This window comes from Paroedura picta, chromosome 7 (assembly GCF_049243985.1).
Source record: "Paroedura picta isolate Pp20150507F chromosome 7, Ppicta_v3.0, whole genome shotgun sequence".
Lineage (NCBI taxonomy): Eukaryota > Metazoa > Chordata > Lepidosauria > Squamata > Gekkonidae > Paroedura > Paroedura picta.
The window spans coordinates 19,038,987-19,057,273 of NC_135375.1; the positions used below are offsets into that span (position 1 = coordinate 19,038,987).

The following is an 18,287-nucleotide window of genomic DNA, read 5'->3' on the forward strand; positions in this document are numbered from 1 at the left end:
GTAAAATCCCTACCCAGTTAGCAGTTTTGCGTTTACCGTTCCCCGCACTCCACCAGTTTGAATTAAGATTACATATAAATTATGACGTCATTCAACTCTATTGGCAAAGGAAAGTACATTTCCTTAAAATTGAGTTCTTCCAGCAAAGCCTTCCTTGCCACCTGAATTCAACTCCCCAGAGCTAGCTAGAGTCCATCAACCATGTTAAGACACCGAGCATTCAGTGCTGCAGTGAAGAACCATTGCAGTAAAGTAACCATTGGTCCTGCAGCAAATAAAGTAACCGCGTTTATAGCCTATTTTACTGGAAATATGAAGTTAAATCATCATTATTTAAGCATTTCAGAGGTAAACTTTTTTTTTTGGCATATTCATTTTTAAGCTGCTCAGTGTCTTGAAGAAATTATTCAAAATAAAAAGCTTTGGTTCCCTCAAGGTAATACTTAGCAAGTGAATCAAACTTAGAATGGCAGTGCTAATTCAGGTTTGGGTCAGACAAAAGAACAGAGCTTTGTTTTCTTTTGAAGGCAAATAATCAATTTTTTCTAGAGTTCAAAACACTCCACTGTTGACAGCAGGAACTGATTCTTCTTCACTAGCAAAATAAGTTATCTAATTAAAACCAGACAGAAAAATCACGAATTGGCAATGCTTCTTTTTGCACCTGAGAATGTTGGTATTTTTTGTTTTTGTTTGTTTCTTTTTGGCACTCTGTCTCTTGGTAAAGCCGAACAAACAATTTCAATAAAGAAAGACATTTCAGCTACTTCAGGATTTTAAAAAGCTGATAGCATTATTGACACTAAAAACATTTAGCACACATTGAATATTAGACACCAGAGAGAAAAAGCATACAAGTTCTGTTTCCTTCAAGAATTTTTTTGTTTTACGCTAAGCTTGCTTCTAGGATAAATACATTTTTAAAGGCAATTTGAGGAATTGCTTAAATACTGAAAAAATAATGCTGAGAATTATTTAGAATTAATTCCATGGCTTTATATATATATACATACACACACACATATGCATATCCCCCACCTACACACACGCATACTCTTCAACCTATATTAAGAATATATAGCCTTCAATTCCAGTCAGAATAGCACCATGTCGGCCAAAATATTTTTTTGTAAACATTAGATGAAAGAAAACAAAGTTCATTTTATCTGACCCATAAAATAGAGCCAACATATTGCAGACATTAAAGTATCATGCTCGCTGGCTTAAAAACATTTGTAGCTTTCAAAGAGTTACAGAAGCGGCCCTAAAGCAACACTGCTGGCACAAGTAGAATCACACACGTCAGAAATACACATTGGGCTTATAAATCCAACTTCTGCTTTGACTGAATGACTTCACTATCTCTTCCTGAGTAAAAATACTGCACATGTCAACTGATCAGTTATAAACTCTGATCTCAGTTCCAGGAGCTGCACGTGTCTTATTCCAAACCGACCAGAAGACAACCTCAAAAAACTAGAAAAACATATCTTGTTACAAGCAATGCCAAATCAATTTGAACTTATAAATCAACTGTACAATTACAGCCACCAAAGAAATAGCAAAAACAGATCATATTTCAGATATATATATAATACTGTTTCTTGATGTAATTTCTCCCATAAGCAGGAAACTTTTCCGGATGATCAACTTGGAGGTTACTCGCTATGGGAAAAAAATGACCTTTTCCAGAAATCTGAGGTTGTTGGTTATGGTGCACAAGTCTAAAATGCATTAAGGACTAATGTTTTGGTGAGAAAAGACTCTAGCAAGACTGGTTGATGACTAGATTCCCACTAAATGTGTACCACATGCCAGCATGTTGCCTTCCAGGACTTTATGCCATCTAGAACAGAAAAACATTCTTAAGGCAATTAAAACCAAGCATCTCTTAGCAACTTCCAACCTCCATCCCTCATGTTTTCTTCCCGAATCACAGGTGATGTCAGTGTGATGGTCACTTGCATTTTCGGTTCTACACATGAATTCAAGACGATTGCTGCTTCTTGTATTGCACATTTTATGTCATACTTCTCTGGGCTTATTACCTAAGGAAAGGTTAAAATACAACGCATCTAGTCATTAAAAACATCTAGTCATTAATGCATTAATACAAGGAGTGACATTTTACTTTATGCCCCCTCGTTTCAAACACAAGTGGGCCGTTCATACTTTCACTGAACCCCGTATGGACTGAGACGCCTGTTTTCTTGTATTTTGTCAACTTCATCTATAATGGCTCTTTCAGCCCCTGCATATGCACACAGACTAGACCACTTCATGTATATGAAGCTTAAGCCATAATAAATGTCATTTTTCATTGTTGATTTGCTATAAGGAAACACAGTTACTTGTGCAGCATTCCTCAAGCACAGAGGTACTTCTGAAGCAAGATTTTCTACCAAAATTTCTCTATGCAATTAGTGGACTCTAAATACAAAGCTAATATGGTGCCATGATCAGACCACTAAGTCCTGAAGGCTCAGCTAAAACTACCACTCCCTCCTCAATTGGGCACTGAACAGATTTTAGCTCTCCCACAGAGACTTATGGATCCAATAGGATTCCTGAATGTTCTGCAGGACCCAGTACCTCCTAGCACTCCTCTAAACAGTCTGATCAGCAGCTGGCATGACAGAATATTGGCCACCACTGATGAAATAGCTCCCAGATGTCCTCTCTGCCCCCATCTCAAGCGGGCCCCCTGGTATACCAATGAGCTTTGCAACTAGAAATGGGAACTGAGATGACTAGAGTGAGATTGGAGGAAGATTTGCAATGAAGCCTCGAGAACATCTTATAGAATGCAGATGAAAGCCCATGAGTTGACGGTGAAGTCAGTGAAATGCGATTTTTCCTTGGCTATCATCGTGTCTGCTAACTCACGCACAGAACAATTATTTAGGACAGTTTGATCTCTAACTGTCCTAGAGGAAGGGCAACAAAACGATAGCCAATTGGATATCAGCATTTGTGGGTCATTTTGCAGACAAAATCTTGACACTCCACCATGACCTCCCTCCAACTTTAGACACAGAAAGTGAATAAGAGGCCCCCTGACCATCTTTGGAGAGAACACTGAGTAACTTCAGATGACTCTTGCTAACTGAAGTGGACAGGATGCTCACAGCAGTGAGACCAACCACATGCCCACTAGACGGCAGTTGGCAGGGCCCCACGGATCCAACAATAGTTTTATTTCTATAACAGCTGAACCACTGTCTCCTTTACTCTCCCCGAGAAGGTCCCTGTCAACAGAGACAGATTTATGATTTCTTGGAGAGATTTCCTAATTCTCCCATTGCTCGTTTTAAAATCTTCTTTGTAAGAGGGATGCACATGAGTCCATTTGAAAAAATGTTGCCATACAAATTAGTGAAACAATAAATTTAAAGAGTCAATCTGCAAGTTGGAAAATAGTGCATTGGAAGCAATGTGGCTGCACTAGATGAGCCTGGTGATCCCTTCCAAATCTGAAATTAAACACATAAGTTTTAAGAATATGTTCTGAAGACTGGTTACTTTAGGGCAGGATTTCTCAACCAGAGTTTCGTGAAACTCTGGGGTTTCTTGATTGCCCTGGATGGGCATCCTGAATGGGTGGGAGTTAATTGATTTTTTAAATATTTTTAAAATTTGTTAAACATTTATTGGGTGATATGACCATATATGGTTATGTCGACCTGTTTCAACCTCCCTTCAAAAATGGCCAATGATTGGCCTGGAGGGGAGGGGCCCAGGTGGACGTGTCCACAGCTCTGCTTCCCAACCATATTCTGGACCATTGCGCCACTTCTGGGGTTTCTCAAAGCCTGAAGGATGTTTCAAGGGTTTCTCAAAGATTTAAAAAAACTGAGAAAGGCTACTCTAGTGAATCACTGCCCTGAATAAATAGTTGTTTTTAGCTTCAATACTCATGCAATTCAGATACAAGAGAGCCCAAACTAATTCATAAGACAGAAATGAATACAGAAATGAATAACTAGGGTGGGGTTGGGTGGCTTGACACACATTGATTTCAAAAACTATGCTCTGTATAAAGATGGCAGAGGGAGACTAGAAAATAAATTTTTCATTAATATTATGAACTAGAAAGTAGTTTGTAATCAATCCACTTAGTTCAAAATAAATTAGAACAGAAAATTTGACTGGTGGAACCAAATTCTAATAGTTAGGACAGGGCAAACCATTTCAACACTACACATACAGCAAGCTGCTTGGGAAGACTTTCGGCAATACGACTCAGCAGCGACTTAGATGGCTTCTCAGCACACAGCAAGACAAGATTGACATTCCGGTCTCCTCGAAGGAGCAAACCCTTAGCCAGCACTCCCACTCGTAAGACTCCTTTCAAAGCTCTGTGAAAGACACAAAGCTCCCATTAGAAGTTAATATTTCAAATTACCACTGCTCAAAACTAACTATGCTTCTGTGAGAAAAAGAGTGCTACGCAAATAATCATGCACACTACCCATGACCTTCCTCTACAGATCTGCACACACTAAACTAGGATGGAATATTAGGATTTGGAAAAAGAGCCAGTCATCATAGAGAGGTGTAACTGACTAGTTCAGTTAATAATCTGTTTCTGGCACTGGCTCTCAGAGCCCTTCTCCACTCCCAGCGAGCAAAGCCACAAACAAAGGATATGCAGCTTACAGTCTGTGGGAATCCATGTGGCACTCCTGAGAGATCATCTCACAGTTAATACTGGGCAATGCTTATGCAGGAAGGAGCTCTTCTGTTGGCAAGCATTAAGGGCCCATTCCGGCCCTTTCTCTAAGTCAGTGGTTCTCAACCTTCCTAATGCCGCGACTCTTTAATACTGTTCCTCATGTTGTGGTAAGAAGAAGAAGAGTTGCTTCTTACATGTCGCTTTTCTCTACCTGAAGGAGGCTCAAAGCGGCTTACAGTCGCCTTCCCTTTCCTCTCCCCACAACAGACACCCTGTGAGGGAGGTGAGGCTGAGAGAGCCCTGAGATTACTGCTCGGTCAGAACAGCTTTATCAGTGCCGTGGCGAGCCCAAGGTCACCCAGCTGGCTGCATGTAGGGGAGTGCAGAATCAAACCCAGCATGCCAGATTAGAAGTCTGCACTCCTAACCACTACAGCAAACTGGCTCTCAATCCCCCACCATAAAATTATGCAAGTGTTCTTTCACAGAAATTAAACTGAAATTGACCAATGGTGCGAGGATCCATTGCTCATGATTGTATATAAATTGGTTATTTTTCCCGGGGTTTCTCAGTTCTCAGTGCCTGGCAGGAGACTGCGCTGTGCTGGAGGCACTGCTGGAGCAGCGTGGGCAACTGCAGGAGGAGCAGCAACAGGGACAGCCCCCCCCTCCCCCCGGCCAAGCTGCTTGCCCTGCTGCGACCCCTATGAAAGAGTTGTTCGACTCCCAGGTTGAGAACCACTGTTCTACGTGATGCTGCTAAGGAGTGCTATCATTGTGCACAAAAAGGCAAGTTTTCTGACTTCCTGAACACCAAGCTTTGAGCTATTTGTCAGAAAATTCAACAGAAAGGCAAAAAAGAGGGGGTAAATCAAAATTCCATTTTGTCTTTTTCTCTCTTTATAATAAACACTGGCAACAAATCTCAATGCAACAAAACAAAACAAAAAACGCCACATATTAGATGCAACAAGATCAAAACGTGCCTGTCTTTGGTGCCTTCTTTTTTATCATCTCCATCCTTGCTCTTGGTTTTGTCATTGTCAGTCATATTATCAGACACCAGTTTCAGGGCACGCTCGGTGATGGACACTATTTTTTGGACCGCCTGGAGTTCCTCCTCGGTTGGATAGATAGCTGCGTGTTTGGTCATTACGTATCGGTCATCTGATGAATCTGGGCGGCGGAGAGGCTAACACAGAGAAAGAGCAGTTTTCAAATTAAGGTATGTTCCCTCCCCCACATTTTATATTTTAAACGATTTCGGTACCTTGTAATGGCTTTAAATTGAGACCTCAGCTTTTCTATAGGTGCATATTAAGAGCGCTAAAATACAAGACTCAAACTCTCGAAGGCAAGGTCAGCATATTGTTTGTCTGCAGTGTGTCAGCAGATTTCTTGGGAGGGTGGGACAACCTCACTGTCCTTCCTAAAGTTCAGTCTGAGATAACATGGAATCAAAGACCATTTGCAGGGCCCCAGGGTTTGACTGTTCAACAGATCAATAAACTTGCTGCACACATCTGCCATTTAGATCAGGGGTAGTCAAGTCAACCTGTGGTCCTCCAGATGTTCATGGACTACAATACTCATGAGCCCCTCCCAGCAAATGCTGGCAGGGGCTCATGGGAACTGTAGTCCATGAACATCTGGAGGACCACAGGTTGACTACCCCTGATTTAGATCACACGACGAAATGGCGTGGAAAATGCATCAGTCCCAAAGAAGAGAGTCTGTCCAGTGCAGTCAATGGAATGCTGTTTTTCCCTCCCCTCCCTTCATTTGTTAACATAGTGCTTTATGGCTGTGCTGTTAGTTACAATTCTCCACACTGACACACCTCAGCAAGAATGCAAAAGAAGGCCAAAGTATGCTGCATATGTATGCAGAAGAGGATTTCTGTCTTTAACCAGGCCACATTAATTCCCTCAACTGGATGGTGTTGTTGACAGCTGAAATGTAGGAGCAAACATTTGACAGATTTACAAGAGCTACTCCAGGGGGAGAAATCTCATTACGCCCCTCCAGGCTGTGGGAACCAGACCTACAATGACTTACATTATCATTCTCCTCTCCTCCATTTTATCCTCACAAAAGCCCTGTGATGTAATTTAGATTGAGAGAGTGCGATTGGCCTAGGGTCACCCAGCGACTTTCCACGGTATGAGTGAAAATTTAGATGTGCCTCTCATATATTAGACTGACACCACTACAACACACTGGACACTGTGTAGACTGAGCAAAGTTGATTGTGTCCTGCGATAAATAGGTGACTGGCCAACTAAATCAGCCTGAAGTACATGGACTGGAAAGTTACAGTAGACCATGATGGTAGGGACCAGAGCTATAGCCCAGAATAATTTAGGATATGTGAAAGACTGCATTAAGCCCAGAATAGGTGCCACCACTAAGGATAACGTATGCACAGCAGAGGTCAAAAATTATACCATCAAGATGCCTGGACACAGCTGTTACCCTTAAACCCTCTTAATGGCTACAATTCTGGCAGGACCATCAAATGAAATAGGATATACATGAAATTCCTTGCCAATGAAGACGTCATTTCAGGTTTCCTCTATACAAAATCTGTGCAACGACTACATTCATTGGCTAGGAATTTGGGTGTGACCATTGATGCCTCCCTGACTATGGAGGCTCAGGTCAAGAGAGTAGCGGGCCAGGCATTTTTCTATCTTCGCCAGGCCCGGCTACTAGCGCCCTACCTGTCCCCTGACCACTTGGCCACAGTGATCCATGCGACAGTCACCTCCAGAATAGATTTCTGTAACTCGCTCTACGAAGGCCTACCCTTGTCCCTGACCCGGAAACTACAGCTGGTGCAAAATGCAGCTGCCAGGGTCATCACTGGAACATCTTGGAGGGCCCACATTCAACCAGTGCTGAGGCAGCTGCATTGGCTGCCAATTGCTGCCTGGATATGGTTCAAGGTTTTGGTTTTAACCTTCAAGGTCATATGCGGGTTGGGACCCACATACCTGAGGGACCGCCTACCGCTCTATGCCCCCTGCAGGGCCTTACGCTCTGTGGGTGAGAACCTGTTGGTCGTCCCCGGCCAGAAGGAAGCGCGTCTAGCCTCGACCAAGGCCAGGGCTTTTTCGGTCCTGGCCCCTACCTGGTGGAATGAGCTCCCAGGTGATCTGCAGGCCCTGCAGAATTTGTCAGCTTTCCGCAGGGCCTGTAAAACGGAGCTCTTCCACCAGGTCTATGGTTGAGGCTGGGGTCAGCGAATCAGGGACATCGCTCCCCCCCTAGGAGTTGAGTGGACGCTACTCCCCTATCCTTTCCTCTTCACCTCTTTGATAATGGGGGGAGGGATGGGATTTTTAGCCGTCATGTTAGTAGATTTATGTTTTAATGGGAATTTTAATGGGGTTAGTTGTTGTGACCCGCCTCGAGCCTGTCGGGAGAGGCAGGAAATAAATCTAATAATAATAATAATAATTTTCAGAACTAAGCTGTGATTTTTCTTTACACTATATTTTTCTAGTGTTTTTTTGCAAGCAATTTTGAGCAAGGAGAAAAGGGAGATACAAAGGTCCAAAATAAATAAATACATTTATGAAGATGCAGCTCATATTACTCACTGCTGGTCCCTGGGGCTGTGGTGGCATCCCTGGTCTAACACCAAGTAGCCCAAGGGGGCCTGGGGGTCCATGAGGATATCCCCCATCAGGTATCCTGCGACGGTCATCCCAGTGATGCTGTTCTTCTTCCATTCTCCTCCAGTACATGTCTTCCTCGTAACGTCTGAAATACACAAATGAAATCACATTTCAGCTGTTAACACACTCAAGACTTCAGGTTCTGTCAACATTAATACAAAGAAACTACAAAATAATAAACAGGAATGGAATACTGCAAGTTGCAATTCTTCTCTACTGAAACAGTTTTAATACTGAAAACTGTAGGAACAAGTCTGCACCCAAAGAAAATATGTCTACAAAAAGACATGTGTCTGAAAAAGTGTGCATGCACACAAAAGTTTGTACTTTGAATAAAGCTTGGTTGGGTCTTAAAGGAGCCACTGGACTTGAACTTTGTTCTGTTGCTTCAGACCAACATGGCTGCACACCTGAATCTATGCTTATTGTCTGTTACCAATGTGGTAAAGCCGAAATTAATTCAAATTCTCAAGGCAAACCTTTACAAAAATATAGTTTCCATAAAATGAATGTAGAAAATATTCCCAAGGGTCAGACATGACTCGGTGCTTGCACAGGGGATACCTTTACCTTTGCCTTTTTAATATTCCCTACAGCATAACTTATTTGAGGCAACGTGTGCATTACCTGATCTCCATCCTCCATCGTTCCTCTTCTTCCCGCCTTCTCCAATACTCTTCTTTCTGCATCTGCTTTCTCATCTTTTCTTCTTGTATCTTCCTTGCCCGGATACTGGGCTTTACTTCTACTTGAAGGTCTGGGTTTACTTTTTTCTGTTTCAAACAAAAAAGGTTTCAGTTTTATCCTTCCTAACCTTCTCATTAGACTTAATGTCTGTAATATACACAGAACCAATTTATGCGCATCAAGGAAGACATGGCTGCGTTGCACCGACACACCTCTTCACATTAAATTTCACAAAGAGATACTATTAGAATAGTGGGAAACAAGGCGCTAAGAAACCACAGCCTTCTCATGCTTTGCATTCAAATGTGGATTGAGCAGTTAGGAGCCAGCCCTGTAAAATCTTCACAGCGTTAATGTTTTTAATAGTTTTATGTTAAAATTTTAATGGAGATGTTTTAAAACAGAGAATACAGATCTTAAATCTTTACATGTAGACTGCACGGTGCATTTATGGAATAAAAATATAACTGATACATCAGAACTGCCGATTCTGTGAACTTAGGTAGATTGTGAATGGGTGGGTAGAAGGGACTGTGTATGAGCTTGGCTCTTGTGGCCCTTTCTTGCATGCCTAGTGAAATGCCAATTGCCACTTTGGGGTCAGAAGGTGAATTTCCTCCAGGATAGACTTGCCAGGGAATCTGTGTGCGTGTTTTTTTTTTGCTGGGTGGCGTGTGGGGGGCATCATCTGGACATGGAATTGGAGTCACCATGGGTGGGCAAGTAGTTGTGAGTTTCCTGCATTCTGCAAGGGGTTGGACTAGATGACCCTGGAGGCCCCTTCCAATGCTATTATTCTATGATCTGTTATGAAAGTTCTGAATATTCCTGAAGCAGAACAGAAGAAAAAGATTTGGAACCAGTTTGGCAAATGAGGAGAAGATGCCTCTTTGCCTTATCCCTGCTATGCAAACCTAACATCAGAAGGCAAGAAAAGGTTCCCTTTCACCTTTACTTTTCCCTCCACATATCTTGTCTTCCTCAATGAAAAAGAAGACTAGTAGACATGTGGTTGGATAGCTAAACTAGTAGCGATAAGAAAAAAGTAGGGATAAAAACAGCAGGTATCCAATTTTTTAAAATCATTTAACACCCTATCTAGGTTAGTGGTTTTCTAACCAATTTTCTAATCTCTTTATCTATATAATTGTTCCCATAATCACTGGTTACATGAGGGGTAGTAATATACCATGAAAAACAGTCAGGAAAAATTCTAGTTTTATGAATTTAAGACAGTCATGCTGTACTTCATGGATTTGCCTATCTCAGCAAATGCATAGTTATTAATCTGTAAATATTTACAATGCACAACAGTTTTTTGGAGTTTTTTGCAGGGTTTTGTAACATATACAATAACAATCTTGTCAAGACTCAGCCTTAAAGTAGACTGGGTATCAGTAAAAACTCAAGTCGGGCAAGAAATACAGATCCTGCAATTACAAGAATTGTAATCCTTTACCTTATACTGGAGTCTGTGTCGCCTTCCTTTTAAATGCATCTCCTTGGCATTGGGATCATTAAAGCTGCATTCACAAAGCTTGCAGTGGAAACGAATCACCTTCCCTTCATCATTCCGTACCTTAGAAATAAACAGAATGTAATTTCAGAATGTTGCAAGTATGTGCTACTTAGTTTACATAGCCATCTACATTAATACTTTTTCAAATAATAATATCGGCAACAAAAGTACTGGATGAAACAGCTACAGTAACTTTCCAGAGGGATTTATAGTCATTGGATTTTGGAAACTACACCTGATACAGATCTACAACCTTTCCCAACACCAGACTTCCAAACCAAGTCAGCTTACATATTTTGTTCCTTGCTGATTTTCAGGAATCATTTTATTTCAGAGAGCTTTTACCTTTAAATTGAAAAAAACAGCTATATTTCTGGTCTGTTTGTAATACTGTGATCTATTTAATAAATATTGTTGGTGGCTTTTAACTTGGGGCCAGGGTATTCATTGTAAACCATGCAGAACAGCAGTTGTGGAATCACTACTGAACAGGACGCAAATCAAATAAATAGAAATAAAATGCTGAAACATTTATAGCTTTCTATCCCTTTATACCCCCTTATCCTTTATATATCCTCTCTTTCAGACTGTGAAGCTGCAGTAACAGATTAATTCAGAAAGGTAAATTCAGAAAGGTAATTCAGAAACTCTCCCTGAATAGCAGTCTACAGAATGTTCAGTTTTACCATGCCTGCTCAAAAGCAAATCCACTGGTAACAATTTTAGAAACAGTGTCACGCTAGATTTGACCAGAGCCATACAATGTTCCAGTGTACAGTTTTCCTGCTTACCCTTACTGCCTACCCACTGGAGCTGCTGCTCTTGACATAGCTTTAAAAGATCCTTCTATCTCTTTTGCTTGGACAATCACAAGGGCAGGGAAACAATGTAAGGCAAGGACTGTGCAGAACAACTGAACTGGTTCACCATTCCCAGTCTACAAATTCATCAGACACCACAAACAGTTAACAGGAGACTCTTTTCTCATATACAGGAAAGAAAGGTATGGTGGTAACTAATATGCTGATTACCTTGATGTTGTTTTTTCATGCTACCGGAATAAATTCAGCACACCAGTTCTCCGTTTATGCTGTCTTATACAACTGGATTTTATATATACATGCACATTTTACATTAATACCTCTTCCACATAGTCATGACCCACTGGCTGGACATCACTTTGCAAAGCAGCAAGAGATGTAGGTGTTACAGGTTCAGATGTATCTGGTTTGATTTCTTGGGTTTGCACGGCAGTAACAGAAGGAACCGTTTTGGCATTTTCCACTGCTTTTAATTCATCCGCTTTGCTTCCTGTTGTCTGCAGCTTATTGCCACCTAATAGAAAACATTCAAAGTAAAAGTATGTCTTTATGTACTTTTAAGTTAAACTTGTCAGTCACTAACATTTCTTGTCACGGCTTGGGGCCTGGGTATAATTTTTAAAAAGGATCACTTGCAAGACTCTCTAGATTTAGCATCATTGTTTAAAGACACTTAACACAACATCTCTGCTTTTGATCCATCAAAGTTTCATGGCTTTGGTTATCAGGAAACAGCAAATCGGTTGACACATAGACACACACTGTAAACACAGTGACAGCCAAGAGTAGAATCCCTGCGGGATTTGTCAGCTTTCCGCAGGGCCTGTAAAACGGAGCTCTTCCACCAGGCTTATGGTCAAGGCTGGGGACAGCGAACTAGAGTCATCGCCCCCCCCCCTTGGGACTGGAAGTATACATCATTCTTCTACACTCTCCCTGCTGCTTCGGTAGTGGGGGTGGTAATGTGGTTTTTTCCATCATGTTGGGATTTTTTAAAGTCTTTTAATGGGAATTTTAATGGAGTTAGGACTATTGTTACCCTCCACAAGCCTCTTAGGGAGTGGCGGGAAATAACAACAACAACAGTTGTACTAAGTTATCCTTTTTCATGGGTGCAGGACTGATTGGCAGTAAAACTTTATACCTATTATTTGGAACTACACTACGTCATTGATTCATATGCCGCTTGCCTTGCCTGGAACAGATATTTTATACTTTTAGTGTGTGTTGTTATTAAGACCACTGAAGAAGTCCCTCAGGCCAAAACACACTTGGTCTAGTGATTATTGTATGTATAAGTTATACTCATTACTGCATGGTATGTCTTATTGGATGTGATATCACACCCACTGGCTCTGTTTTTATCTACATTCTACAAAAGGTGCTTTTATTTTGAAGTTTCTAAGCACTTTGCAATAAATAGATACATGTTGTTCTACATTTTAGCTACCCAACCTTCCCAGTTTGTTTGGTAAATATTCTATTCAGCATGCCCCGTCTTCCAAATGTGAATAAGTAAGACACAGCACAGTGTTATTATTAAGAAATAACTAACACTATGATTATCAAAAACATTTTGCAGCTGAAATAAAATACAGAGTTCCAAAACTTGGTATGATGCAGTAGAAGACAAGTGTACAGTTAAACCTGCAGAACTGCAATTATAAATGTAGAAATTACATTTCTACAGGGCTTTTCTCAGTGCTCGAGAAACAAGGCAGTGGGCTATAGAGTTTACATGGTTAAATCACTATATATCTATCATTGCTGTTGGGGAAGAAATCATTCAAATTACATTTAGGAGTTCGATTACATGGCAACCTTAAGTTCAGCATTAATGTGTGAAGATGGCCCAGGATGGAAAAGTTTCATTGAGCCTCTATAGCTAAACCTGAAGAATGACTGGCAATCAAAATTACAGTAGAAACAGGCAAAACATAGATACTGTGCAATTCTAAGTTTATACAGAAGCAGGTTTAAAATGCACATTGTTTGCTAAGGACTGCTGTACTTGCCAACAAAATTAATTTTGGGTGTCGATATTTTCTTTACAGCCACGTTAGCCGGAACTATTGTTGACTTGTTGGATGCCGCATTAAGCAGGACATTGGCAGAGGGAGTGAGGATTTTCACAGCAGAAGATGCAATGGAAGAATTCACAGTGCTGCTGCCAGTCACAATATTTGAAGAGGCGGCCGTTGGTTTGGAAGCAGAAGCAGATGTTGAAGAAGTTGCCTGGGGGACAACATTTGGTTCCGTTGAAGGAATGGGCTTCCCAAGCTTTGTGTGCAGCTTGACCACCTAGAAGAACCAACAGCTATAGTTACTAGCAAAATCTCCAGAGAAACCTTAAATATGTCAGAATCATGTTGCTTGTAGTTTTAACAGCTGAAGTAGTAGGCAAGTTAAAGGAATTTTCAGAAGCTGCTCTACAGAAAACATTTGCTTCCTGAACAAAAATGAGTTCAAATATATACACTATGGATGAAACTCCTGCAAGGAGGAAGGCATTTCTCAACAGGTTCTGAAATGCATGCTCCAAAAGTCCCCCTACTCCTTAATTGCTTCTATATATATCCTATACAAAATCTTAGTTTATTTTATGCATATTTTATCTGTTGCATTTGTATACCCTCCAATATTCTTTGCCAAAAATAGCAAGGTTTACATAAGGGGAGGAGAGATGAAACCTACTTTCTGATGCTTAGCACCACGAATATGAGCAGCATAGGCATCAGCTCCAGTGCAAGACACATCGCACAGTTCACAGCGCAATTGGTTTTGAGTCCCACGAGCTGATGAATTGTTGCTGGTGGTATTCTGGGATGCTTTTAGTGCAGCTTCTTTCTTTTTATGTTTCTGTCCTTCCAGATGTTCCTTGTAAGTCTGTTAAAATGACCATACAAAAAAAGTAAAATACACACTTCCATACATGTTGTGTTATTCATCTCACAAGCAAAAAATCATTATTATTATCATTATTATTATGTATTGGATTTGTTATCCACCCTTTTTCTTCAGACCAATTTTGGTGCGATATTTAATTTTACAGTTTTCACTTGTAAGAAGTCTGCTGAAATATTCTAAAAATTTATATAATTCTCCTAAACATCTGCAGAATTTGCCAAAGAGTCTGGCATGGCAATTCAGAGAACACGACTATCTTGCAACAGACAGATAAATAGCTAATATTCAAATTATGTCGACACGTGGTCAGATATCTTTCAAGTAGAATGAAAGCTTCAATTTAGTTTAACTAAAAGGACTGGTATCCATTTCCAGTTAGTATTACGTTCAAGCTAACATACTTACCAAACAGTACATCCAGAAATCTCAATACTTTCCAAACAGAAATGTTGAACTCAGATAGCTAATACATCTTTGGTTTGAAGCAGAAACATGGCCCAGAATACTATATCTGATATTACATAAAACTGCTATCAGGATAAAGAATGCAGGCAAGTAGCTCTGTGTACAACTGTGTTTCTTGCTGTGTCCCCCCCTTACAAACACTGCCACAACTGGGTGTAGTTGTAAAGCCCAAAATTCCAAAGGGATTATGCTACCCTGATGCATCTCATAGATTTGGACAGCATTTCAAATATACAACATGTATGTACGTTAAGTGCCACCATCACGTCTTGACTTATGGCAACCCAATGTATTCATGAGTCCCAAAACAGCCTATCATCAATCTTCTCAAATACAGGAAAGTTTATTTCGATACATATTCTAATCTTGAAGCCTTCTTGGCCTCCTAATATATGAATATTTGCCTATATGGTACCTGTGGTCCAGCACAGCTGATCTTACAAACATCACAATAATGGATTTGGGGTGGCTTGGGAGGTTGTTTTGGTTTCAACTGCTTGTTTTGGAATGGTGCCTTTTTAGTAAAGGTGGTCCCTGTCCAAGCGGCTGTGGCAGCGGCAGCCGCGGCAGCTGCTGCTGCCTGCTTCTGCTGCTGTTGCTGCTGTTGGTAATAAGATGATGCAGCTGAATAGACTGCAGCCTCATAGCCGGAGTAAGAGGTACCTTTAAAAATTACAAAAAAAGAGAGTTGCAGATGTAAAGTTTTGGCAATTATAACTGAACAACGCGTCTTAGACAGTTACAATTCCACTTACTAAAATAGAAGTGTATTCTACTCATTTTCTACCACTCCACCAAGCACAGTTTATTTATTAAACTATTTAAAGCCAGAACCCTTCTTCCAATCTAAGAAGTCTTCCTCCAGATTAAATGTCTCTCTTCCATTAGAGAAAGACCAACTTAAATCCAATTTGAGTCCATGCAGATAGAGCGGGATATAAAGTTAAATGTATGAATAAATTGAAGGAAGGCTTCTTAGACTGAAGGAAGGATACTCAGAGGATGGTTGGATTCACCCAATTATTTTCAGCACTAACAAAATATGCAGAGATCGGGTTACTTAAGCAAAAACAAAACTACAGTAACAATATAAAGCAGCACTGATGATTTTGGCATTCACCTAAATTGTTTCTAGCCAAAGCAGTCATACGGGGAATGTTTTAATCTGTCTGTGTGAAGAACCACCTTCTGTATGAGGAAAGGCTGAAAAGTCTGAGTCTACTAAAGAGACAACTAATAGGGGACATGATGGAAGGTTATAAAATCATACTTGGGATAAAGTGGACAAAGACATTTGTCTTCCTCTCCCAAATTATTAAAACTCAAGGGCATCAAATGAAGCTGATAGGCAGTAGATTCAGGACTAGGGAGTAGGCATGAACTGGTTCACAAGTCCATCACTAATCTGGCCAGTTTGTTCCCCCCCCCCGAACCCTTAAGTGAACTGGAATTATCGAATTCATGCTGTTTTCAGAACAGGCAAAAGGAAGTATTTCTTTACACAGAATGGTTAAAATGTGGAATTCACTGCCAGAGATGTAGCAGTGGCTACAGGAACACAGAGCTTTAAAAGAAGATGAACAGATTTGTGAAGGATAGACTTATCAGTGGCTAGTAGCCATGGTGACTAAAGAGAATCTCCAAATTCAGAGGCACTAAACATCTGGATCCCAGAGCCAGGAGGCAACAACAAGGGAAGGTCTTGGCTTGTATGCCCTGTTATTGGCCCTACAGACAACTGGTTGGCCACAGTGAGAGGCAGGATGCTGGACTAGATGGACCACTGGTTTGATCTCACAGGGTTCTTATGTACTTACATAATCAAAACACAGATACCCGGGGACAGGGCTCCTTAAACTGCTCTCTGTTTTCACATATCCTGCATTAACCACCTAACATCATTTTCCTTCAGTCATCCTTATTATAGTGAGAGCTTCCCTTAGACAAAGTAAAAAATTCCCTATGCATCACCTATTCTGAAGAATCTGGCTTTTCTGATTGAAGAATCCAGGCATACTCGGTACAGCATTCTTGCCCGTCTGACTCTCAAAGAGCGCCGAACTGTCAATTCTAGCCTTTACAGTCCTTCTTGTAAACACTACTCACCAGAATAAGTAACTGCTGTTGTACTGTATGTGGCACTCTGGGTATATGAGGGGACAACAGTAGCAGCAGCAGCAACTGGTTGCACAGTGGAAGATACAGGATATATGGAGAAGGTGGTGGTAGCTGGGCTTGGAGTGGCCGGCTTTATGGCAGTCACTTGTCGGGTTTGCTGGGCTTGAGTATACTGAGTCGCTCCTTGGCTATAGCCAGCTTTTGGAGCTGAGCCGGAGAGAAGAACAAAGTTATAAACTGAAAAACTTCACAACAATTTCAACAATCCAGTATCAGCTATAATTTCATTCTTTTCACCTTGTCATAGAGTGAGAGAGAACACATGGGCTCAAATTCCATTCCAGCTTTTAAATGTTTCAAACCCTGACACTTTTATAGTATTACATGGCAGCTACATTATTACATATGTTACATTCAGGCATTACGTTCTCCATTCTCTTGTTTATGCTCCTTAAACCAGGATGTTTACCTACATTCTTCAGCCTTGCACAATGGCTTGTTTCCAACTAACCATATGTGGTGTGTGCTCATTGTCTCCATTTTTCCCTCTCCCCTGCCATTCCCCTCTATTTTCAGAAAGATTATTCCTACATATATGGATCAACAGCTATGCAGGTAAGTGGGGCTGCAGTGGGAAGATGAAAAAGACCCTCCTTTCTCTTTCATCACTATAATTAACATGGGATCACGACCAACTCAGGAAAAAAATCATGCACCTTCCATTAGCAGGTGGTTGGATATATATATACATACATATACATATATACATATATATACCAATATATATATCCTAACAAAATGAAATATCCTAGCCAATATATACCCTAGCTAAATGAAAGCAACTGATTAAAAAACTGCAAGACAGTCCAATTTCTTTCTCGTATCTTCTCACATTCTTGTTCATATTTTCTCATAACTCTTTCTCATATTTTATTCAACCAAACTGGACTAGATACAGGCATAATGTCTTCAAGCCATAATTCTGGTTAATATGCAAAGTGCCTTTTTTTGACAGAGACGGTGACTAGTTCACAGTTAGGGCTGTGCTCCAAACTAATCTGTATGTGCACCATACAGAGCAGTCTGTAAAAAATAAGCTAGCTATTTTGAAAATGGGCAGGACAATATTATTCAGAATGCTCTCTCTCCAGCTAAAAATAACTTCTAAAACACATGTTCTTCTGTAATGGAGATGTAAAACATAGGTAGCCCATCTATATCCTAAATAACCCCAGAAAGGGTGTGGTGGGGTAAATAAATAAATAAACAAACAAACATTTTATTTATATACCACTCCATCCCTGTTGGCTCAGGACAGTTAACATCATTTCAAAACCATACAAGAAATAATAAAAACCATGTAACAATAAAATGACAAGTCCATTTAAAACCACCTCCTGTTAGCTGCCCCA

General features: G+C 40.6%; 1 protein-coding gene across 3 annotated transcripts in view; it reads right to left on the reverse strand.

Annotated features, from left to right (window-relative positions):
* ZFR (zinc finger RNA binding protein) overlaps positions 1 to 18,287 on the reverse strand; it is a 38,765-nt gene that overhangs the window by 10,496 nt on the left and 9,982 nt on the right. For all 3 annotated transcript variants that reach the window (XR_013233001.1, XM_077346926.1, XM_077346927.1), the window contains exons 5-15: positions 16,864 to 17,082; positions 15,173 to 15,420; positions 14,080 to 14,271; positions 13,401 to 13,686; positions 11,706 to 11,899; positions 10,505 to 10,624; positions 8,986 to 9,131; positions 8,281 to 8,443; positions 5,662 to 5,867; positions 4,208 to 4,358; positions 1,907 to 2,048 (exon numbers count right to left, since the gene is read on the reverse strand). Coding sequence is in view for 2 of the 3 variants with exons in the window: in XM_077346926.1 (XP_077203041.1) it covers positions 1,907 to 2,048; positions 4,208 to 4,358; positions 5,662 to 5,867; positions 8,281 to 8,443; positions 8,986 to 9,131; positions 10,505 to 10,624; positions 11,706 to 11,899; positions 13,401 to 13,686; positions 14,080 to 14,271; positions 15,173 to 15,420; positions 16,864 to 17,082 (2,067 nt within the window). In the remaining variant the exon portion in view is untranslated. The remainder of the gene's footprint in view (positions 1 to 1,906; positions 2,049 to 4,207; positions 4,359 to 5,661; positions 5,868 to 8,280; positions 8,444 to 8,985; positions 9,132 to 10,504; positions 10,625 to 11,705; positions 11,900 to 13,400; positions 13,687 to 14,079; positions 14,272 to 15,172; positions 15,421 to 16,863; positions 17,083 to 18,287) is intronic.